General features: G+C 29.2%; 1 protein-coding gene across 2 annotated transcripts in view; it reads right to left on the reverse strand.

The window, feature by feature from the left end:
* Positions 1-10,007: 10,007 nt before the first annotated feature.
* LOC126733857 (thyrotropin-releasing hormone receptor) overlaps positions 10,008-26,965 on the reverse strand; it is a 118,056-nt gene continuing 101,098 nt past the window's right edge. The window contains exons 5-9 of one of the 2 annotated variants that reach the window (XM_050437278.1): positions 15,731-15,935; positions 11,222-11,396; positions 10,860-11,031; positions 10,727-10,801; positions 10,008-10,671 (exon numbers count right to left, since the gene is read on the reverse strand). In XM_050437278.1, coding sequence (XP_050293235.1) covers positions 10,500-10,671; positions 10,727-10,801; positions 10,860-11,031; positions 11,222-11,396; positions 15,731-15,935 — 799 coding nt within the window. In that variant the 3' untranslated portion in view covers positions 10,008-10,499. Of the gene's footprint in view, positions 10,672-10,726; positions 10,802-10,859; positions 11,032-11,221; positions 11,397-15,730; positions 15,936-16,413; positions 23,381-26,965 lie in introns of those variants that run through there. The other variant, XM_050437277.1, reaches the window with a different exon arrangement.

Genomic DNA, 26,965 nt, shown 5'->3' on the forward strand with positions numbered 1-26,965 from the left:
TTTCGCGACTCACGTTTTGGCGTTTTGTTTTTGTTTAGCTAGTGTTGCCAATGGAAAAATCTTAATATTCCTAAAAAAAAGTTTCAATATCTAATTTAATTTATAAAGGTAAATTTTTATAATAAGATTCTTACGATACTTATAACACGAATGTTTGTACTTTGTACGGTACTGGAAAAGAATTACGAAATCACGAATATTTTTTTAAATTTAATAATCTGACTGTTGGTAGTCTTGATATTTGACAGATAGTATCCTATGCAACCCAATACACATTTATTGTGACATTTAGTTTGTTTACGCGCGTTAATTTAAAAAATAATTTTGTTTTTTTCATTAGGAAAACAATAGACTAAATTCTTACAGGTATAAATTATACAGGGGAGGTACTCGAATTCGGAAAAGAGTATTTCCTATTAAATTTTATTCTCGGAATCAAAAGTTGGTAGTCTTGATATTTGACAGATAGTATAGGATGCAACCCAATACACATTTATTGTGACATTTAGTTTGTTTACGCGCGTTAATTTAAAAAAATAATTTTGTTTTTATCATTATGAAAACAATAGACTAAATTCTTATAGGTATACATTATACAGGGAAGGTACTCGAATTTGGAAAAGAGTATTTCCTATTAAATTGTATTCTCGGAATCAAAGAAAAAAGATATTCTGTTAACTGCGTTTTAATAAATTATGTAGGTACCTATTTTTTTTAAATGTTATTCTATTATATACTTTTCGATAGACAATCTCTACTCTACATATCAAATGTAGTTAACCAAATATACTCTGGTAACAAGGATATTAATTATGATTATGAACATTTGACCGCAAACATATTGTTTATTTAATAGAAAATTTTTAACTTGTAGTATATTACAAAATAATGCACTTTTGATATCAATTTTATGTTTTGTTGTAACTTACCCCATAGAATAAGTTAAATATATGCAACCCAATATGCACTTCTGGCGGCAACATATAACTAGTATGTTTATATGGGGGCTTAAATACGAATATACATTTCTTAATTGTTTAGTTATTTCATTAATAATAATGTTTTAATGACTAATTTTTTATGAATAATTTTGTTTGGGGACATTCTTACTGAGCTATTCGCAATAAGGACAGATAATTTTAAATTTAGACATCCCAATGTTGCAAAATATTTTAGTATGTTTACACGGGTGTTTCACTACGAACATGATTATTTCATAGATATTTTTTATTAAAAAAAAAACTTTAAATAAGGATAAGGAAGTCATTCGTAAAAGTACTATTCTCTGGTCAAAGCAAAAGATATTGATAGGAAATGATGGTCAACTAAATACATACTGCTTGCAAACAGATATTGTGTATGTTTGCAGGGGTTTGATTGCACTACGAAAATATTCCTTCCTTTTAATCATATTTTCACTTACAGCAAAGATAGTGAGCCTTTGAGTACAACAACAATTAATAAATGCAATATTATGTTTCTTATTGAAATTTTCCTGTTCGAAAGTGATCTGATCCTTCTTGGGTTATAATTTGTTTCGCCGTAATACAGTAGGCGAAAGCGCAGGAGTAGTGTTTTATGATCGAAATAATCTTCAGAGTCAGCCTTTTATTATTTTTTATTTTGATATAAGTACTGATTTACATCATTTGTTTATAAAGGTTACTGTAAAATCACTAAACCTAGCAATTGATGCCATATATGTATAGACTTCGAGATGGAAATTTAAATAGTTTTATATTAGATTGGAATAGTGTGTTTTCCTACGTTTATCCTTCTTTTGATGAAATTTTGTGCCTGGAAAATTTTAGCTTATTAACCTAATTTTTTAGATCCTGGTAATCTCGTTAATGCATGTTTGCAGTCGTATAATCTGAGTCAATAAGTAATTAATAAATGTGCCGACTAGAATTACTCAAAATACAAGCAAACTTGCGGATCCTATATTGATAACTTGTTCCGATTTAGTTACTTCCTCGATCAGGTACTTTTAGCCACAGAACACAAATATAGAGAAATGCGTGTTGCCTAATGAACAGACAGAAATTCTGTTGACAGCTTTATTGACGTTGTTGACAAAGACGGGGGCAACCATCTTGGGTGGCGTGTGGCGGGAAATTTAAGCCTGATCTATTGCCTAATATTTAAATGTCAAGTAATTTGCAGTTGCATTACAAAGTTGATGCGTTAACTGACGATTGATGAGATATATTAAAATAGAATTTTATTTTATTTTAAAAAAAACAATATGCTTATCAGTTTAGAAATACCCACATTTAATTAAAATCGTTAATTTTAAATGTTGAGAAAAAATTAAAAGATTGCATCTCAGACATCCCTCATCACTTTAATCAAGAATTAACACATTAACTAAAATATTATTTAATTTAAATTTGGTTCTCAAGATATTGCTTATTTAAGATATTTAGCTATAAATACTTACCAAGAATTATAAATTGGCACGATAGATATGGGACCAAATTTTAGATTAAAAAAAAACAAAACTAAATTGTCTTTTAAATGTTTTATTTTAAGATGAATTAAAATAAATTTAACAAAGGGTTTCAACATGCATAAAAAAAGTTACAGTATATTCTAAATTAAATACTGCAAACTGAAAGTATGGTATTAATAAGACCTTTTATGTAAAAAATAGAATTGTTGCAGGTATAAAGCCTATTTTAACTAAAAATCCTAATTTCTGGATTTTCAGAAAAAATTACCTGCTTTTTTTTGTTTCCATAAGTGTATAAAACATTATAAGAAATATGTAACAAACATACCTAAATAAACAATTAAACATATATATTTTTTAACCATCCATACAATTGCAACAAAATAATATATATCCACAAATTATGGAAAACAAAATATAAGCTCTTATAAGACATAAACTGAACCTATCTCTTGAAATAAATCTGGCTTCTCATTGTAAATAAGTTAATTAATAATGACTAGATATAACACAAATACATATTTACAAGTTAATATGCATGTTTTTTTTCCACTTTCTTTTTTTAGTACAAGCAAATAAAAACAAAATATGACTTTTGATTTTTGGTTCGGTTTACAATCATCTCATCTTTACCCGGTTTACAATCGGGTAAAGATGTCACAAGTCAGTGGGGTTGTCTCCAGTAAGTATGGAACATGAAACATAAAAAAACAGATTAAGACAGTGTATTGTGTATACAGTATTATATTCTAATCCGGTTAAAATTAAATCTCCTAAAAGTATTTCATCCTAATGATCCAAAATACATAAGTTTTTATTATTATTAGTAAGTATTGATTATCACATTAGTTATGATTACAATTAAGGTTCTAAATAATACTTTAAAGGATTTGATATTAGTCTATAATTTTACTTTAAGCTACTAACATGATTTTAATTATGGGTCAGTAAATAAAATAGGACTGTAAAAAGCATAGCATTTACTATCAAAATGTCTCAGGTAATTTAGGTATTTTAAAAAATAAGATAATACATACTAAAATCTTAGCTAAAAAGTTAAAAAACAAAATTATGTTGATTGTGTATCATGAGAATTAAATGTCAAAATTTTTCTGTTTTCTAGAATGACCAACAGCCGACCCCGTGGGCAAAGTGTTCACGATGCGATCGTGTGGTTCGAATCCTGGCATAAGCATGGTTGTTTGTGTTTGTCTTATAAAAACAAAACACTCGTATCAAAACACTTCGAAACCCACGTTAAACTGTAGGTCCATAATAAAACAACAAGATTGGGCGGCCGTCGAAATACGACGCGAGTCCATTGTAATTGAGGAAGAAGAAGAATTGAGGAATGACCAACACTTAAAGATTGTTGTTGTGGTTTTAAAGTTGGCTTTTGATTTTATTCTTTAAATATTTACAAACCAACCAAAACTTTTTCTCTAAATTGACTAAATGACCATGGCTATCCATAAATGTGCGTAACTTCAGGTGGATTAAGTCGATTAGGGAAATCAGTTTTTGAGAAGTATATCATCATCATTTTCGTTAAATTAAACAAATAGGTGTTGTGTTTCTACTCCATGTGAATATCATTTTTACTCAAGAACCAGAAAAATGTTTGGAGCAAACTCAATATTTGGTGACATTTTAAGTCGGACTTACATGACAGACAAAGATTTTTGTAAGGATGGATTCAATTGAAATTTAAAAAATCTATGATTTCTTTGACTGTCTGGGCAAATTGAAATTTTATATTATTTAAAAAAGATTTAGTCTCCTGCTCTATGTAGTTGATGACTCGATGTTGGCCCGTTTGTAAAATAATTTATCAACCCAGGGCTCAAAAAAACTACAAAAAGCTATAAAATTACTTAAAAACTTTAAATTGGAAGAAAATCATGAGGCTTGGCTTGTTTTCCACCCAAAGAGAACTAAAAAGTCAAATACAACAGTTAAAATGTCATTAAAGTCACTATTGTTATATTCGATGTACGTCAAAAATTAGACAATCAGAATCAATCGGCCATCTTGGGTGGCAGACTATTCCGCTTCGCCACATTCAACCTTCATACCGGTACTTTTAGCTATTTTTTTACCAATCATTTCAAATCACAAGTTGTAAGTAAAACATTTTAATTTATTTAATTTTATTCAGGATTTAGAAAAAATTGATTGGAATATTTTCTAAGGGAAAATGATATTAATAAAAAAGTAGATTTATTAAATTGCTTTACTATTTCCACATTTGATTCAAATTGAAATTGATTATTGAGCTAAGAAATCAAATCTAAAAACAAACAAAACTTTGATTTCTCAAGAAGCACACATACGTACTAAGGATGTATTTTGTATATACTCCACAGATAATGTACATAATACGCAGTACCTAGGTTAAAAGACGTATTACGTACTATGGACGTATATAGAACATCCACTTTCCGCAGGATTCTATTCTAGTCATATGTACGTACTTGTAGGAAATTTACGTACCCGGGATGTTTACGCGACTCCATTTCTTGTGTAGTAAAATGTATTCAAGAAAAAAAAACTCATTTATAAAAACTGAAAATACATTGATTATAAAACGAAAAAATATAAAACAAAACATGTATATGTCTAAAAAACAATGCAAAAAAAACGTTTAAGAAAACATCATTTGTTCTTCGCAACCATTGTGAAATACAGTCTTCAATTTTCTTCACGCTTCGAATCCCTGCTGGTAGTTATATTTTAAACTTATAGAAATATTTTTAAAATTATATTTTAAAATAAGTTATCAGTTAAATAATTGATTACTGCTAAAATGAATAAATATGCTATTACCATGAATTGGGCTAGATCATAGTAGATTGTTCCTATCACTGAGTGAACAGTATAAAACTAAATTCAAATGTAATATGAAAATTTTATTATAAGCCAAATACTTTGATAAATCCAAAATTCACAGGAGTGTGACCTTTATTACAAAGGAACAACCGATGCCTAGAGCCTAGAGCGCAAAACTACTACTCACTAGTTTTGTGGTCAAATCCCGCATCAAATTTGAATTCAATAAAACGCGGGAAAATCGAATTTTAAGATGGGCCCACTAAAACTACTAAATGTCACAACCTGGGGGTACTCCACTCGATCAAAACAGATAGTTATCAATACTTTTTCACTTACATTTCCTCTTTAGATTTTATATGTTACAAAAAAATATAAAAAGAATTTGCACAAAAAGAAACAAATTTCTCATATACAAATCTATTTCAATCAAGAGAACACCACCTGACGCGCAATTTAATGGCATTTCCTAAATTGGGCAAATATGTACAGAAGATAACCTGCAAATTTAACTTTTAAAACCAAAAGAATTAAGAAAATCTTCGTACCATTAAACAACTTTTTCTACTTCAAAAAATGTTCTCGGGTAATATTGATACACATATGTCATATACAAAAAATAATATTTCGTCAGTATTAATGTCTATTTCAATTACAGGTATAAAAATAAAATACAACTCTATGAATTTATATAATGGAAAATAATAATACAAGATTTCAAGTATTCTAATACAATATACAGGGTGTTTCAAAATTCACTACATATATTTTAAGGGCGCATTCCTGAGGTCAAAATAAGACTTTTTTTTCCTATAAACATGGGTCCTAAAATGCACCCCCTTCAAGCTACAGCCATCGCAAGAAGTGTAAAAAAAATCGATTTTTTAAAACTGTGTCTAGTTTGCATTAGTCAGTTTTGCATCAAATTTAACGAAATTTGGAATACCCCCGTTTCTATTTACTTTTTATCTTAGAAAAGGCGTAAAACTAATTTTAAGGGGTAAACTGAGAGGGTGCACACTTTTGACACATTTTAAAAAAAATTAAGCTACACCAGAATATGGGTCAAACAAAAATCTAATATTTAAGTCTCTTGCATTTTTTTGATAATACGAATAGTTTTTGAGAAAATCACCGATTAATAAAAGACTTCCAATAACGTAATAATTAAAATTTAAACAGATAATAATTAAGTAGTAGGCTGTGACTATTTGTTTTAGGACATTTTTTAAGCGGCACGACATTTAACAATAAATAGGTAGACTGATTTTGCTATTGTTGAAACTTTGTTATTGAGGTTTTTTCAATAAATTGATGAACAATTATTTACATTAAAAAATGACGGTTTATAAAAATGCAAAAATTGGTTAAAAAATTATTTAACATTTATTAGCATAATAATTAATTATTTTTTAAATAAATAATAAACTTCTGAGAAACAAATATTTTTTTTTTAAAAAAGTGCTCGAAATGCGCACCCCCCGCTGCAATACAAGCCTCCATTCGTCTTCTCATAGATTGTCTTACTCGCTCTAAAATTCCGGGGGTATTTCTTATTGTTTCAAAGGCATCAATAATTCTTTGCCTTAGGATCTCGAGGGAAGGCACTTGACCAGGATTATAGACGAGGCTTTTTACATATCCCCAGAAAAAAAAATCCAGAGGATTGCAATCCGGGGAGCGTGGAGGCCAGGTATTGGGCCTGCTCTACCAATCCATCTCTCAGGAAACTCAAAGTTTAAATAGTCACGCACTGTTATACGGAAATGAGGGGGGCCACCGTCATGCTTAAACCACATGTTCGCTCGCACATTTAAGGGTACATTGTCTAGTAAACCATTTAAATGGTGCTGTAGAAAGTCTAAATAAGTGTCGCTTACTAAAATTCTAGGAAAAAAGAGAGGACCAATTAACTCATCTCCCACTAAACCTGCCCATACATTAAGGCTAAAGTGCATCCTGGTGGTGCTGCCTAATTTCGTGCGGATTCTCTGCTGCCCAAACATGCACATTGTGAAAATTCAACACCCCTTCCCGCGAAAAATGAGCTTCGTCTGTGAATAGAATACTTGATAAAAAATTATTATCTCTCGCGCATCTCTGAAGTAACCACCTTGCAAACTGTAAGCGCCTTGGGAAATCTTGAGGTAGCAAAGCTTGAACTCTTTGAATATGGTATGGATACAAGCTATTTTCGTGCAAAACCCGCCAGACAGTTGCATGAGAAACATCCAAATTCCGAGCTATTTGTCGGGTGCTTAGATCAGGATCGTCGTCGATGGCATTCAAAATTTGCTTCTCTGTCACTGGGTTTCGTGCTTGTTGCGGTCTGCCTGCATTGTTCCTGGGGGTCCGAAAACTACCGTATTCCCTAAGATGCCGATGTGACTCTGAAAATGTTCGTACATTCGGGAGTCGGCGATTAGGAAACCTTAACTGATACAATCTTTGAGCTTCATACGCGTTATCATCAGCAAGACCATAAGCAAAATGGATGTCTGCAAGATGTTCGAATGAATAATGTTCATTTTCCATTTTAGCAATGTTAGCGTTTAGAAATAAAACATGGGAATAAAAACTACACTTTAAATCTAAAACGGGAAGTAAACTACTGGAATTAAACAAAGTCAACAATGACAGTAAATTTATTTTACACCAAATGTCAAGCAAGTTAAAAAATGTCTAAAACAAATACTCACAGCCTACTACTAAAACCTCAAAAATAAAATTTTGGCCGTCAAAAGTGTGCACCTCCTTAGTTTAACCCTTAAAATTAGTTTTACGCCTTTTCTAAGATAAAAAGTAAATAGAAACGGGGGTATTCCAAATTTCGTTAAATTTGATGCAAAACTGTAGGCACAGTTTTAAAAAATGGATTTTTTGTACACTTCTTGCGATGGCTGTAGCTTGAAGGGGGTGCATTTTAGGACCCATGTTTATAGGAAAAAAAAGTCTTATTTTGACCTCAGGAATACGCCCTTAAAATATATGTAATGAATTTTGAAACACCCTGTATAATTAATATTGTTAATTTATAATACAATGCAAATTGTAATATAATAATAGTCTGCGACATTTTCTGTTTGTGTACCAAAAAGTGCAATAAATAAATAATTAGTTCAATAATAAAAAAGTTTCAAAATAGTAAATTTGTCTAAACTTCTAAATGGAACACTTCTAATGAAAAACCCCAAATTCTATTTTAATCACCCTTAGTTTTATTCCAAGCATTCATAAAACCTGTTTTGGTATTAAAACAGTGTATTCCAAAATTATAAACGTACAAATCTCTTTTATAGTAGGCTATAGATGTGGAAAATTTAATAATAAAGAGACCTTCTGTTGATCGTACTGAGGAACGCTTCTTGCTTTTGTATCGTGCATTTTCCTTATGTTTAAGTGTAGATCAAGCTATCGTCTTTTATTCTGCTGTAGTAACATTGATATGATGGAAATGATTTTATATGGGCGCAACAACATCATCAGAGTCATCAGTTTTATTTGTTAGGATATTCTTTCTCCGGATATCCGTGACCGCAAAAACCTCTTCTTTAATTAAATAACGATACAGCCGTCCAAAGCTGATTTGTATCAGATAACACTTTTTGCACATAGTTTTATTGCAATTTTTAATACGTATCTAGTATTCAAAAGTGGATGTCCTAAAATATACCTAGGGCGCTCTTCAATTCTCGATAAACCATGCCACGTACAAATCTACTTTGTTTATTAAAATCTTCCGGGATAAAACTGCCGTCACATTTTCTTTTACAATTTGTAATCAAAATTTAGATAAAATATTTTTGCAGGGCTGCAGGTATATTTCCTTCCATAAACCCTAAACAATCGTAAACATCCTTTTTTTGGACACACCCTCAAAATATTTTATTTTTCGAATTTTGTATATTATTGTTGAAAATAGTAACTCAGTATTACTGTTAAAAACTAAATACAATACGTCAAAATATTCCTAACTAATATTAGGCCCAAAAGCGCGGAGTAATTTTATAAAAAAAACATTTAAACATACATGTTAAAGGTATAAAAAATTCTTGCTATCGAGACTTCAAAAAACTTGGGTGTGGTTGTACACTGAGATGCGATCCAGAACACCACGTTGTCAAAATTACTCAGAAAGCGTATCTTTCCTTAAAGCTCTTATATTCTAGTAGACACATCTTAAGCAAACAAATTCCAAAAACCTTGTGAGATTCGTTGGTATTATCGAATTTTAATTACTCTGATTTTGTGTATGGCCCTTGTTTAGATATATGAACACAATATTTATATAGAATCTAGAAAGTTCAAAATTCCCGTACAAGGCTTATATTTGGCTTAAGAAAACATGATCGTGTTAGTGGTAAAATCGGGGAGTTGGGATGGCTGAGAATGGAAAATCGAAGAGTTTGTCACATTGGCATTTTTTTTTCAAAAGTTACTGACATACAACAATGCTGCTTATATGCGTTGAAGGATAAATTTATTTTGAGGACTACGATACACACACGTTCTATTCATAGTATTCATTCTTTTACTATACTACGCCATCAGACAACTTTGTTTAAAAGAAGTTTTATCTATAACGGCTTTAAATCAACAATGCAAGGCAATTGGCAAAATACATAATACATACTTTATTATTTATTTTACTTTCTTTCAAACTTGCTCTTGTAGGACTTGAAATAATATATAAGCCGCGATACTTCAATAAAACAGCAATACATAAAAATTCTAAACATTTTATTTTATAATTGTATAAATGGACAACCTAAATATATATTTATCTTTTTAATAAATAAATTGACTAGAGGTACTGCGAATGTCTTTATGTTTTATAGCATTTTTTAAGTTGTATTAGATATGACTTTTCGCAATGTTGACATAATACTGCATAAGGTTTTTCATGTGGCAGTGTTTGTAATACTTTTTAGTTTCTTTAAATATAAAAGCTCATTATTAATTTACACTATTTTAATACTAATTTATTTACACATTACAATAATATTTAAAAGAATAACATTTTGTTCTATAGGCGTCTTTTATAGGCGTTGAAGTATACTTTTTATTGTCAGCTAATAACGTTTTGAAAAATACTGATGGGTCATTTTTTCCTAAAAAAAATTACTAAAAAATAACTAAAGCTTTTGATTTTTTCTACAATTAGTATATATAACTAAACTGCTTTGGTCCGTAAAATGCACCCTAGTTCTTGCGATTATACATAAATTTCCGCCCCTGTACTGATCTTATTACAACTAACAGCACCTGCGATTTGCAAGGGGGCCCTTATATACACATTTTTTATTAAATTGGATTTATTTATTGGCTCAGCGGATCGTTCTTCTTCTTTAGGGTCTTCTTTTACTTCTTTTAAACCACTGGAAAACCTATAATTAAAAATATAAAAAATATACAAAAGGTTATATAAATATTATAACAAACCTGCTACGACTACTTCTTTGGCCTCCGTCAGATGTCGGCTGAGTGCTAGGGGTTGTAGAACTAGTAGTGCTTTTTCTACAAATATTTGTGAACAATTAAATACAGAAACAAGGAAAATAGTAATTTATTTTACCTAATTATTTCAGTCTTTCTAAATTGCCGTCTTATTCGTCTCACCCCGCACAGTCTAAAGAAGCCTCCCCGAAATTTGGAGCTCATTATGTTGTATAAAATCGGATTAATTGCCGAGTTTATGTGAAACATAATCCGGGAGAAGTAGAGAATGTTGTAGTACGTTTCAAAACCTAAAATCAAAAAACGAAAGAAATTTTTACATTATTTGATAGCACTGTAAACGTAATTTGTTTGGGACACAAAGTTAACTTAAGATGTTTTCTTACATCTTCCAGGTAGAAATGCCCTATCTAATATGCGGAAAAAAAAGCTTTAGAGGCTTTTGTATACAAATGTGTGGATAAACAGAAAATATTTCACCTATTTGGAAGGTTGATCCTGGAGAACTGATGATGATCCAAAGTGTCAAAGCTCGAAATGGTAGAAGACAAATGAAAAATGCTGTTACCACTGTAGCCAGCATAATCATAACTTGTTTCCTGTATTTTATAACGCTTTGAGTTGGTACCGTTACACTTTTTCCTTGTACTCCTACCTGGAATAAACGTTAGAAGTTTATATATTAAAATGATTTTTTTTGTGTTTAATTAAGTACGATAAATAAAGTGTATATGTTTTATAGGTGAATAGGCCTCTTATTCATTTTTCCAAAAAAGTTCGTTTTTAATAAGAAATTATTTTTGACTTTTAGAGCTAAAGGATCTTTGAATTCGTTAAATAAATTGACATAAGCTGTCAAAAATTTAGTCTAACTTTTTTTAAATTTTCTTAGAAAATACTGCCTGATATTTGTTTCTCAAAACTCTTTAAGACTTTTGGCTGCCTAACTTTTTAGTTTGATATTTAGTTGATTTAGTTGAGAAGTGCTTTGAACTTTTTGAAATTTTCCAAAAAATAGTAACAAAAAATTTTGATCTCCTAATTCTTCCTTATTCTCACGAAATAAACCTGATTTCTCTCTTTCTTTCTCTTTATGTCTTTCTGAGATTACTTGATCTAATAATACTGTACTTTATTTAGCACAAGCTACAAAGGTTATTATAATGTAGTAATTAATTACATAATAAAACTTAATTCTAAATTTAAAATAAAAACAATGAAACAAATAAAAATGAAAATAGGAGGCATGTTAAAAGTGTAAAAATAAAACTTAAAATTAAATAAAATTAAAGTGTAAAACTGTAAATTTAAAAATAAACAATAAAACATGATAAAAATCAAGCTTTAGGAATAAAAATTAAATCAGGCAATCACAGATCCGATGAAACACATTTTTTCAACCGGTTCAAACCATCACAATCCTTAATATTAGCCGGTAAACTATTAAATTCAATTTATCCTCTGCAAAGAATAGAGTTCAACATTTGACTAGTGGTACATCTATCATAGACAAAATTTGTATGGTTTATAGGACTATAATTGTGAACATCTCCCAATATTCTTTTTTATCACAGTTATACGCAGGTAATAAACATTGTTTGACTTTAAAAATAAACACATACACAATAAACATATTTCTTTGGGTCACAGAATACATCCCTAATACACACAACATAAATGAGACAGGAGTATAGCGATTACAATTGAGAACAATTCTCATAGCTCTCTAAGAAAAAGTTATTTAGAAGAATTTTTGATTTGAGTTCCCATTGTTTTTAGAAAATTATTATAAAAAGAGTATTTTTCTATAGTTTTTTTCCCTCTTGGAAGCTATTTCATTGCAAATTTCCTGATTTTTTTCAATTGCATTCACTGACTTCTTAGCCCGCGATAGACACTTATTTAAAAAAAAAATCTAAAAAAATTGTTTAAAAAAAATTTTCTCTCGAAAACTTCATAACCCTATATTACTCGTACAAGAATTATTTCTTTAATTATAAAACTTTTTAAATTTTTTTGGATTTTTTTTCAAAAAAAGATCCTTTAACCTTAATTCTGTGTTTCTTTTTTAATATTTCACCTAAAACTCAAAAAATTCTAATTTTTAGAAAGTTTATTTATTAATTATTTCACAAAAAAAAAGCTGTTGAAAATGTGCACCATTAACTTAAAGACATAAAATAATCTATTGGAGAATTGTCAATATTGCGACATGCATCCATTATTCTTTGACGTAGATCGAAGATAGATTCTGGCTGAGTGACATAGAATTTTTGTTTCAAGTAGCTCCATAAAAAATAGTCGAGAGCTGTAAGATCGGGCAATCTGGCTGGCCACTCGGTAGGTCCTCGACGACCAATCCACCGGTTAGGATAAGTATTAGTCAAATATTATTATAGTTTGCAGATGACACAATTATTTATATAATGGAAAACAATGTTGATCAAATCTGATAAGAATAATGACTTAACCAACATTTTTATTTGACTTTGTATCAAAAAATTATGTTTAAATACAAGTAAATCTAAGTTTGTGGGTTCTTTCCAAAATAATCAGTTAAATATTGACAATATAAACGTCAGTGTAAATGGAGAGAGCATGTTTTATAAATAAGAAATAAAGCACTTGGGTACAATTTTTAATACAAATTTAAATTGTCTCACACTTGCAGATTACGCAATAAGAATATTTTCCAAGAAAGTTGGGTTTACTAATATAGTACATAGTTGGGAAAAACTTGTCATGCCATTGCTCTTCCTTATTCAATCTACCTTAATATCAAGTAAAACAGTTTGAAGTAATTCAAAAGAGATTGATCCGTAATCGATACACTCCTGTTATTGGTATGTTAGGTGTTTTAGGTATATTGTCTGTGAAAAAAAGGATTATGTTGTGTATGTAATTATTTTTAAATTGAATCAACGTCTACGGCCCACCTATATCTGTGATAAAATAAGAGAAATTAATAATACTAGAAATAATACAGACATTATCCTTGATAGATGCAGCACTATACAAATGCTAAATTCTGTACTCTATAAGAGGGTTATTGAATGTAATAAGTTGCCAGCTGAAATCAAGATCTGTGATGATTTAAATCACTTTAGGTTATCACAGATCAAGGCCCTCTTCAGAAAATTTATCAGTGCTAAACATCTAATTTCATTTGTTATATTTTACATGAGCACTTACGAGCACACGCTTTTCTTAAGAATTTTTTAATTATTTTTAAACATGTACCATTTTTAGTCATGAAAAGTCAAATATATTTCCTTGTCTTCTTTTGTACTGCAGAAATTTTGTCTATTATCGATATTAATTTTAAATTTAAAAAATATTATAGTATTCTTAATTAAATACTACTATTCTATGATTTATTTATTAGGTATACCTTTGTAGCTGATGCTAAATAAATATTACGATCTTATTATTATTAATTGGCTAATTTAAGAAAAAAATACTTTAAATACTATTTACCCAAACAGCACAGATACGTACTAAAGACATATTTTGTTTGTACTCCACTTGATACGTACACAGTATGTACCCCAAAAGACGTATTACGTGATATATGGACGTATATAGGACGTCCACTTTCCGCAGGATTCTACGTCATATGTACGTACTTTTAGGACATTTTACGTAATGTTATGTCTAGATGTTCGTTCGTTGTTATGTCGTGATGTTTAGATGACTCCTTTTTTGCGTGGTAAAATGTATTTGGGAGAAAAAATAACTCATTTATAAAAAACTGCAAATGTATTGATTATACAAAAAATACATAAAAATATAAAACAAAACATGTATATGTCTAAAAAACGAAACAAAAAGTAAACGTTTAAGAAAATACAAAGAAAAACATTTGTTCTGCGCAACTATTTTGAAATATAGTCTTCCATTATCTTTGTGCATCCAATCCCTGCTTGTAGTGCCGCACCTTAATATTATATTTTAAAATAAGCAAATTATCAAATAAGTAATTCATTACTACTAAAATGAATAAATATGCTCTTACTTACCATAATAGATCCTTCCTATCACTAAGACTAAATTCAAATGTAGTAAGGAAATGTGTGTAAACTTTTATCACAAAGGGATAACCCACGTTATCACGCCAATATTGCCAAGAAGTCTGAAAGCAGGGCGTTCGTTCTCGCATCTGTCATTTGTCTTAAACACTGTTAACTCCCTCATGTTGCCAATTACTTATTTGACAATCAGTGGGTTCAACAAAAATGCTGGTTTGCTTTTGCGACCGATTTTGATAATTTTGATATATTATTATGACAAATATTCTATTATCTATACTTTTTAGATGTTTTGTCCTATCCTATCACAATCAATCAATCCTATAACTAATTACTTTTCGACCAGATCAACATGTAAATTAACTAAATTTATAGGGTGTGTTAGTCCTTTGGCAAGAGGGAATGTCGATTTGACAGTTGTCTAATTTATACCGAATTCGTTGACTTTTTTTATCAAAGTAAAGAAACATGCAAATAATTTTTTTTTGTTTACCCTACTAAAATTAAAAATATTAGGAATAAAACTTAGAATGTATTTAAAACTACGTATATTTGAAAAAAAATTCTTTCCTGGCATATAGGTTTGTGTATTTGTAACAAAAATGTATATGTTTTTTTTTATTCTTCTATAATCCATAGGAGCTAAGACATTTTCTAAAAATTTATATGTACGTCCGCGAGACGTAACTAATGGACGTATGTACTACGTATCCAAAAGTACGTACTAAATACGTTATTTTTATAACAATGGACGTATGGACATAAATATGACATAAAAATTACGTATCCAGGACGTACGATGCTGTTTGGGTATCCAGAGATTTTGACAAAAACTTGATTTTTTTTTTAGAAATTTTCGTCAAAAAAGTTCTAAAAACTATATATCTTCGATAATAAAACTGTAAATCCCTATTTATATCTTCGAAAATATTATAAATAAGTGGCAAAATAAATTTCTTACCAGGTTTGTTGGATGCGACATAAGGGTGCGAGCGATCAAAACGTAGACGCAAATCAGTATGACCAACGGAAAAATAAAAAATATCACAATGGAACCGATGAAAAACACGCAGGGCAGAACATCAACCACTTTACTAAAGCAGACGAACACCAGGGAGCCGTCATAGTAGTCTTCGGCACCGTATTGGGTGATCGCCAGGATAGGACTAAAAAATATTAATAATTAATTTTATGGCACTTAAAACAATTGTTTCTTTGCAATTATCTACTTATGCGTCTACAGCACACTAGCACAAAAGCTCTTTTAATAATTTTATTTTTTTAACATATATAGCCTAAAGGTACTTACATATATAGCTGGAGGTTAATTCTTGATGGTATTAACGGGGTGAATGCGAGATAGATTGACGGCCACAAATGGATGCTAGACACTTGGTTATGGTAAAAAAATGAAGGAGAGGTTAAGCATAGGGTAAATTTAAGATAAAATGACCAAAAGTAATTTCATAATTAAAAGTATATTTAAATTGTAAAAATTTAATTAACCAGGCCCTTTATGGTTGTAAGGACGGTCCTGCAGCATCATATTTAATAAAAAGCTTAGTCGTTTGACTTCTAGATGACAGGACCGTAGTACGGATTTTGGGTTAAATTAAACATAAATTAATGAAATCAAAAACCATGTAGTTATAATTATTTTATTAAGTGTCTAAAAATAAAGCATTTATATTCTTTGGTCAAAAATTTTACAAAATTTGAAAACACATACGGGACGATACACCATACAAAATTCGCAAAAAGCACCATAAAATTTAGGTAAATGCAACAACATACGGATATAGTCACTTATGTATATAATAATAAATGGTTATAAGTTATTTAATTTGTAATATAGAAATTTTAATTATATAAACTAAAATCACTCAGCTTAAAATTTAAATATAAAAAACAATGTCGTGTATGTCTTATCTAATAAGTTTAATATTTCATATATAGGATGGCTTCTATATGCGTGCTCTTTATTGGGATTACCAAAATGCTGGACTGAAAATGACACTTTTCAGTCCAGCGAAAGTGGAGAAAGTAGAGAAAAATAAAAAAAAAGAGAGAAATTAAAAGTTTTTAAAGGACGCTTTCAAACTATATCCACTTTTCAATATTTTATAGTTTCCCAAATACGTGTAATTGCCATATAAGTGGTCCACCCTGTATTAAAGACGGATTAAATACGTATACGTTTTTATAATAATTTTAAAATATGCTAAATTTTGATTTGAAAAAAATCCAAAATTCATCAAAAGATTCAAGTCTTTCCTGCAAAAACGGCAACATATGTTTCCTTCTCTTTTAATTGTTTTCACCAAATTTTTGATTTTTTTAAAAAGTAATTTAAAAAAAGTAAAAAGTTCCCTCTTTAAAATATTAAATTTAAAAAAATTAATTAATATTAATTCACTGATGTTTTAAAAACTGCTTTAGATTTTGCAAAAAAAAAGAGAACATGGACAAAAGATTTTTTGACCAGGGACTCATTATTTAAATTTTCTGAAAAAACGTTTCGAAACAGTGTAACCTAAATTCTTTTTCAAATTTGAAAATTAAAATACTAAAGCTTTTAACTCATAGAAAACAAATTATTTAAAATACTTTTTGACGAGTCGTCTTGAGAAATTATTTTTAATTTTTCGAAAAAAAGTGTAAAAGCAGTCCGTCCTTTATCTTTAGTCATTAGTTCGTGTAAATCTGTGAGTTAAGCTCTTAACTCACTTTATGAAAAAGGTCCAATAATGCCAAAAAAGTTCATTTTTCTTATTGGGAGCGGTTTATAGAGCCAAGGTTAGTGATGTAAAGGGTAATATTACTTAGGTTTTTTACCGCTAATTTTGGTAATAGTACCGCAAGATAGGTAGCATTGGAAATATTGTTTTTTGTTCCTCTCTATAGTTTCTTATATATTTGTTATCTCTATTCTGTCTTAGTGCGATTTTTATTAAATAACTATAATTGTTTTGCCTTGCTACGTGGTATTTAAACAGGTAAGTATTAATATTTTGAATAAATGATGTTTATGATGTTACTATGTTATGATGTCAATGCATGATGTTTATTTTGTACTTGGGATAATATCGTTACGCCGAAGAGTGATGTTAGAGACTATTCCTAAAAATAACTGTCCCTATCAATATTGTTAAACCTCATTTAAAAGAAATTCTATCAAAAATTTTAAACTTTTGCTAAAATGTTGCAAAATAGGGAAATTGCCTGTAATAAATGTTTCCAGTAGTAACCATAACACCACGCCAACCGAAATATTAGAAGATAGTGATACTAGTGATATAGAACCTCTCAGCAGGGAGAATTTATCGACTCAGAAATTGCTTTATTAGTCAAGGATAATTTTAAAATACTTTTAAAGGATAACAGGGTACAATTTGTTTGTATTTTGATAACATGTCCTCTCAGGAAAACAACAAGATTGATATACTCGTAAGTATTGAAATACTCGTGAGGGTCATAGTTATGTCTTAGGAGCTTCCTTACATATGACAACGAAAAAAGTATGGATAGAGTACTCAAAACAATGAGGTGCGCATACAAACCATCCTCTCGTTACCAGCTAACGCCAAGTCAGTACAAGATTAGTGTGTTTTTAAGTATTAAAACAAAATACAGATTTAGGTATTATTACACATACGGCTTTTGAATGTTTTGAGGATGTCTTAGTCTTTTTATGATTAAAATAATGTTGAATTCAGTAATTATAAGTACAAAAATAAGTGAGCAAAATTGTGAAATTATTATTATTGAGTAAAAACATATTCCTTGCATAAAATGTGAAACGAAATGGTGAATTAATTATGTTGGTTTTTTTTTTTAATTTTTTAACAAAGAAGACCAAAGCTCTTTATAATTGAGTAATAAGTCATCGAAATACATCACATCTCATTTGTATTTTACTTGTTGTTTTTTTTCAATTTCATTATATTTTAGGAAGGAGACAAATGCAACAATAAGCACTGTGTTTTAGATTCTTTTATGATTGTAGATGAACTGTGAAAATGCACTTTCATTTATCAAGAGTACCAGGCAAATCCACTCCTCGAATTCGAGGACACTATAGTAAAAACTACTGTTTCGTCAAGAAGCACCAACCTTAAACTTACAAATGGATAGATGGTCAAATTGCCCAAATGATTCTGTATCAATTGTGTTATAAATAAACCTCTTCTGTTATTTTATCAATCAATACATACCGAATATAATGCACATATAGCAACTTTTGTGACCTTAGAAACTGAAAAACTGTTGGACGAATTCGGAGCTTCACATTTTCTAGCTATTGCCAGTGAAAAGATGATTAGGTTCCTTTATTTCTTATCTTAAAAGCTTTTTGGATACTAAGCATTCATTAAAAATTTGAGCAGTTGATGATAACCCAGTTATTTCTGATGTTTTTTCATTAAATACAGCAAAACTTCTTCAATGAAAATTTGAGCAGTTAATGATAGCCCAGATATTTCTGATGTTCTTTCAATAAATACAGCAAAACTTCTTTTTTAAAACGAATTTTGGTTACAAATAGAACGTAGGACTCGTTTCAGGCAATCTCTAAGTGAATAACGTTTTTTGAAGCTATCGGGACAATAATGTCAAAAGTGTTTACCTTTTTTGAAATAAGGTCAATAATGAATCTATTATTACTGGTGGTGTATACATTCCTCTGTTGCCAGCAAACATGAGCAACATTGTCTGGATGCTGCTGAGCGGCACCACGACTCTATTTCATGGTTTCTGAAGATTTTAACCCTCCTGAGGCCAGATAGTTTATTGAGGATAATGGAATAAATGTCGACTGTCCTGAAGTGTGTCCTGTATGCTCCCTGGCAGAGCCATACTCATATCTCAATATGGTACAAGTAAATGATATTCCTAATGAGCGATATGGGTATTTTCTTAAAAATCTACTTCTTCGTGCTCTGATTTTAATATTCAGATCTCAGACTCTATATTACTTCAAGAAATTTCTATTTCGGAAATATTTACCAAAATAAATAAAGTTCCTGATTATATTCCATCTTTTTAAAAAACTGGATATTTACCTTGACTAAACCTCTCCATGTGCTGTTATCTTGTCATTGTCAACTTTCCACATTTCCTAAATTTGCAGTTTCATTGCCTTAATTTTTAAGCCTGGAAGCCATAATGACTGTAAATGTCTGTAATCAATGTGCTATTGCTAAGTTATTTGACAGCATCATTTATGATCAGTTAGCATGAAAGTGAAATGATTAGTAAAGACAAGTTTGGCTTTTGTAAGGTAAGGTGAACCTCGCATAATCTTGTGTTATATAAGATCGATTTATTGGAGGCTTTCGAAAATAATAGTCAATTTCTCGAAGGACTTTGATGAAGTAAATAACAAATTACTACTTCAAAAATTGGAGCCCATGGGATTTCACCACTCACTTCTTGCTTGGCTTGAGAGTTTTCTTACAGAAAGAATACAGAGAGTTAAAATTAATAATTTTATTTCATTTCAGTTTGAGGTTCCTTTAGGGGTTCCGCACGAATCACATTATGCAGCCCTTCTGTTTAATTTATTTGTCAATGATTTGATGAGTTTTATAAAATGTTCTACTTGCAGTATGTTTGCAGATGATTTAAATTTTGACAGGAATATTGAGCAATGGAATGGACTCATTGAAGCTTCAGTGATTTCGATGCTATATGGAAGTGGTCAGTATCTAATAATCTTTCGCTAAATGTGGTAAAAATGTTTTTGTATAACTTTTTTTTTTTGTATTTCTTCAAGACGTCAAAGAAATATAATACTGGATATAAAATGAATAATGATACTTTACAGTCTGTCCATTAATCAAAGATCTTGGAGTCTGGTTTGATAAGAAATTGTCATTTTCTGTGTATATCTCAAAGATTAGCATAAAGAGTACAAAAGTTATGGGATTTGTTATTCGTAATTCCTAGAGACTATCTTGGGAGGCTATTAAGTTACTGTACACTTTACTAGTAAGAAGCTATCTGGAATATTAGACTATCATTTGGTCACTACATTATCGGATTCACACTATTTGTCTGGAATGTATTCAAAATAAATTTCTTTGTATGGTAGAAAACTACCATAGATCTAATATGCTTGATACATTGAAACTGAATTGACTAGAGACACGACGTATGCGATTTGATTTATGTTTTGTTTTTAAATTGCTCAATGGTTTGATGTATTATCCTAGACTCTTATCCAAGGTTTATTTTAATGTACCCCGCCGTAATCTTTGCCATCACTTTCTTTTTCACATTCTAATTCACTCAGCTAACTATGGACAGCATTTCCCTATTGATAGATTACTGCGCGTTCTAAATAATATTAATATAGATATTTTCAGATGCATTTTGTGTGGTTTTAAAAATCCAATAAACGGGTTAGATTTAGGTAATTTATTAATATTTTTCTTGTAATTATATTAAAGTTTTAGGATTAGGACATGTTATTATTTTACCATTTAGGTATGGGTAATGGGTATGCTATCGATACCAACTTGTAAAATGTTTTTTATAGTATTTAATGAATTTATACTTTGTAAAAATGGGGTTACCCGTAAACTTTATAAATATATAAATTTTACGTGACAAGTATTAAATTTATCTGCTATTATGGTTGATAACCAGAAAAACCAGGTGTTTAATTTTTGAAAAATGAGAGAACAAATGTTTCTTATTTATTAGAACTAAACTAACGGCGAGAATTTACCTGAAATTAAAAATTTAACTGCAATGGAGTTCATCTATGAAACTGCAAGGCGTTATCCGAAGTGTTCTTCACAAGTAGATCTTATTACTCGCACAGCACAAAATTAGAGATGATAATATTATTGATGAGAAATTCTTATCAAAAACATTTCCAGCGAAATATGTCCGGGCCTAGTGCTCAGAAATTTGCTCCAGTTCAAAACTAAGTAGACATTTTAAATTTACCATCGTCAACACCCACATCAGCAAGAAGCTTTAGTACTCATGGATTAATTCATCGGCAATGAAGAAACAGACTTACCGTAGAAAGGTCCAGAACACTAACTTATATTGCCTATAATTATAATTAACTAAATAAAAAAGATCATTTAAGAATAATAGAAGCTGACGAGCAAGAAATAGAAAAAGAAGAAATCGGTTTTGGACTTGACTGAATTAAGGAAAGAGAAAGAAGAATCAATCAGATGACGAAGTTGAGGATGATGATGATGATGATTATTTACCATTATCTACTCTATTACGTAGTCTATTCTGATTCTTTTTTTTTAGTTAAAAAAAAACGTTCCTGTCGTGTTTCATAATGGTTTTACAGTTTTAAAATAAAAAAAAATTAAAAAGCTGTTTTATGGATTTTCAATTTTACGGTAATATTACCGAGTGTTAAATTACCGGTAATTTTATATCACTAGCGAGCATGGACATTTTTACCCCTTCTTATAGTTGACCTAGTGCAATAAGCTACTCCTAATTCTTTTACCTTTAAAAGGCATGATTTATTGACCACTAACTTTGATGAACTTTTCATAATTTCGTTTAAAATTATTTTTTACTCTTGATAAAGTTCTCTTTTACTGCCCTTTTTCTTCAAAATTCCATTTTTTTAAATATAACTTAGAGAGTTTTAATTAGATTAGTCTATTCTAAAGCACCAGACAAAGAGAAAATATTAAAAAAAAATCTTCATTGACGCAATGAGGTAGATACAAAAAACTCCCCGAAATAAAATTTCCATAATTTATAATTTACTTATATAATCCCAAACCCAATTCTAAAAATCTAAACGAAGGTTTCTTCTTCAAGCTGCCTATTTGTTTTCGTCAGGAACTCCTCACCAATATCATCACCATCACGACCATTTCCGTTTGAATGGCAAATTACCACCTTTTCAGTAAATATATTCACGTCCCCTCTACTTTTACAAATCTGCTCTTTGTCCTTTTCAGAGTCAATACTTCTTGTATCTGAGGAATCTGTAGAAGCCTTAATAAGGACTGAGCAGTTTTTTGGTTTATAGCACACTCTGTAGCCCTCGTGACTGGTCCGAAAAGTGCTACTTCTAGAGCTAGAATGGTTATTTGGACTACTTTTGTGCCATAAAGATCTTCTACCTGTAGCTGAGCATATAATGAATCCAGTACGAAATTTCGAGCTCATCAAGTTATATAAAATAGGGTTGATTGCTGAGTTTAAGTATACCATAATTCTACAGAAGAACAGTATGTTATAGTAGCTGAAATCACTTAAATTCACCAGGCTTTCTGCTGGTACCACTATAATATATATGATAAAGATTCTAAAAGGTATCAGGCATAGGAAAAAGCTTAGTACAACAGTACCAAGCATTAACATAACCTGTTTTCTAGCACGCATCGAATAACTATCAATATGTTTATTTACTAGGAAACTAGTCCCGTTAAATATTAAATTTTTAGCAATAATGCAATAAAGTACGATAAGCACTACAAGAGGAACTATGAAAAATAGGAAAATGCTGCCCAAAAAATACAGGGCGGACCAGATAGTGTTGGCCGAGGTATGACAGGCTGGTACTAGCGTTCCGTCGTCGTCTAGTAGCTTGTATTCGGCTATGCTTAATATCGGGCTGTAAAGGAAAATTTAATTTTTATTAATTTTTGTCTTATGCTAACCCAATACAAAAAAGGAGATAAAGTTAGTCACAAGTCACACAAGCTGGGGGTTAGTTTGGTACGATCACTAGACACAAGAGTCAAACATGTTCACGAGCACGATCACAGAGGATGAGGTTTCACTACATAGAAAAATGAATTAGAGAGGGAAGAAAAGGAGGGTTATGGTTAAGGAAAATATGAAAGAAATTCAATTATTTTTTTTTAATATCTTGGGTCTAAATAGCATCTCATAATATACTTTTCAATTTTTTTCAAAGGTTGTATTGCTGTCTTGCATGCAGCCCCCTAAATTAAGATACCATAATTGATGATTAATTCAACTAATGAATTGGAAACACTTTTAATTAGTTTTTTATTTACAAATTATGTTAATTCATAGTATTTATAAATAAATTTAGACTTTCGTTGTGTTATAAAGTTATAATCAATGAAGAATTGTCAATTGTCATTTTCAAATTATAGTCTGAGTTATGAAAAACTAATTTTTTTTTTTGGTAAGACCTCTACTATTTAATAAAAAAGTTAGGAGGATTTCAGAGATCATAGACTGGCATCTAACCATTTTTTTTACTCAAAATAACGCAGACTCAGCTTTTTTAAAAGCTTTTTGCTAACTAGTACTTCTTACTAATAACATTGTGTCATCGGAATAGAAATACTGTTAATATACAGAAACCTATAGCACACCAAAATCTACATGTGTTAAACTTCAAAAGACATTATTACTTTGATTTTTTTATATCTGTCAGACAAATAAGATTTTAAAAGATTTAGAATTTTATTTCTAATGCCAGTTGTTTCAAGTCTATGAAAAAAAAATATGATGTGCGACAGTATCGAAGGCCTTACGTAGATCTTGAAAAATACCAACTGGTTTAAGGTTCTTATGAATACTATTCTAATTCTTAGTATTAAAATCAGTTTTAAAGGCAAGTCGCTATTTCTCTATTACATTATTTATAGTATAAAACTCCAATAATAAAGTTAAAAATTTCTTAAACTTTTTGAAATTTTTTTACGGAGTTAATTGCTAACCAAAGACTTAAAGGATGGTCAGCAAGATCCAGTATCTTATACTTATGGATTTTTTCAATGTAATATTTGTCTTATAACTGTTAAATAAATATTACAAAATTAATTCCAGATTTAAAATATTTTGTTCCATTTATAAAAATTTACTGTGAAACCTTGTTTATTTATATTTTGTAATACTCTATTTTTTAGCTGCTCATTGTATATAAATAACATTTTCTGTATATAATATACATATAATAGAATTTTCTGTACAAAAATCTTAAAATAAAGTGTAAAAATAATTTCACATTTTTTTGTCAATTATTTTTAAAAAAAAAAGAACAAATATTTTTGACAACAACGATTAACATTAATTTCCATAAATTTCATAGCATGGCTACAGACGTTTTGCTTATTTAAAACCATCATCAGGTCTTAAGAACTGCTTCAGTCTTTTCACGCTTATTATCAACAAATCAATCAATTGTTTTTTTATATTTAAAATTTTAATAATTCAATCGATATTGAACATCTTAATTGTTCGTTCATATTGAGCAGGAGAAATATGGAACTGTTTTTAATACCTAATGATGCTCTGAATTAACAACACTTTATCTCTACCACACTTCATTATTTTATCTCTCAGTCATCGTAAACACCTTTTATTTTTGTTCGCAATTTTTATTGCGCTACAGTTACTTTAAAAATATGGACTCAATTGCCTAAAAAATAGGAAAATAATAGATTTGCTTTAGGTCAAATTACAATTAAAATAATATTAGTAACAATAATAATAATAATAATAATAATAATAATAATAATAATAATAATAATAATAATAATAATAATAATAATAATAATAATAATAATAATAATAATAATAATAATAATAATAATAATAATAATAATAATAATAATAATAATAATAATAATAATGTTTTGGGTGATGAAAAAAATTTTAAAAACCAAACTAGGTTCCAAAAGAATTTGTTATTTGTTTTTTATCTTTTTTTTTAATAAATAATTTATTCCTTTTTTCTTTTAGACTTTGGAAATTACGTTTTTTATTATTTATTTTCGATTCCTTCTATAATTCACTATTTATTTAAAAAAATATTGTTTTTTAAAGTAAAAATATTTTTTTTTGAAATTCACGATCTCTTACAATTACTATATTTAATATTCAGTTTGCTTATATTGAAATTTATCTAATAGAGAATCAGAAAATCTCTACGTCAGACATTATTGCTTTATTTCATGTTCTAATATTTTCGATTTTTTCTCTAATTTCTTGACTTTTTTTTAATATTTGCCATGATTTCCAAAGTTCCATGTTAGACATTTAACAAAAAAATATTTAATAAAGACTTCAAATCAAGTTATTATTAAAAATGTATTTAAAAGTTTTAATATTTTATATTTTATTTACCCAGTTGTAAAGACCTAAATATCTTAATTTTCTGGAAATTCCCTCACACTTGTCAAAATTAAAACTCAATTTGTTTTAATTAAAATTTATTTAATAAAGAATCACAATATCCTAAAATATCAAATCTGCATTAGAAATCTGCATGCATTCTGCTGCATTATTCCATATTTTTACATTTTCAATTTTTTCTTTTTTAATTTTTGCCATGATTTCCAAAGTTCAAAAATTCAGTTCAATTCAAGTTTTTATCAAAACTTATATTTATTAATTTTAATATTTTACACATTTTTTTTACCCAGACGTAAAGATGTAAATATTTTGACTTTTTTTTAATCATGATTTCTTAGAAATAAAAAAGTTAAAGTTCAATTTGTTTAAATGAAAATTTATTTAATGGGTAATAAGAATATCCCAAAGATTCAAATCTGCATGAGATATAGTTGCATTATTTTATGTTCTAACATTTTTGATTTTTTTTTAATTTCGTTTTTTTTAATCTTTGTCAGAGTTTCATGATCTAAGTTCAACAAAATCAAATTCAAGTTTTTCTCAAAAATTTTATTATTTTCAAATTTTTTACTGAGACATCAGAATATATCACCAATATAGTAAATAGTCAAAACTTCATGAGCAATACAACAAGAAGAAAATAAGCGCTTCAGGTCTGTTTAAAGCTTGAAAGTTGAAACTGAAAGATTGAAATTGGACTTATTGGAGGCTTTTAAAATAAATTGACCAATTAGATCTCCTAGTTTTATTTGCGACAATAAAGAGACTAACTTTGACAGCTTGCGATTTTTTAATTTAATTAGCGCTCGTAAATGAATAAATAATAATAATTAATATATTATTTTTCTCTCTTCATCAAAAATGTATTTTCCTTTATCAATACACGTATGTAAGAGTTCCTTATCGCTCTTTATTCTATTTTACATAAATTTTAGATATCTAAGTCTGACCTGTATCGAAGTAAATTTTGCATGTAATTAACATGGATGCCTCCATATGTATGTTTTATAATATTTTTCATTTTTGTTAGTGTTTATCTGAATTTTAAGACTTTTGTGATGTGTTTTATATAGTAATAGGATTA

This window comes from Anthonomus grandis, chromosome 3, assembly GCF_022605725.1.
Source record: "Anthonomus grandis grandis chromosome 3, icAntGran1.3, whole genome shotgun sequence".
Lineage (NCBI taxonomy): Eukaryota > Metazoa > Arthropoda > Insecta > Coleoptera > Curculionidae > Anthonomus > Anthonomus grandis.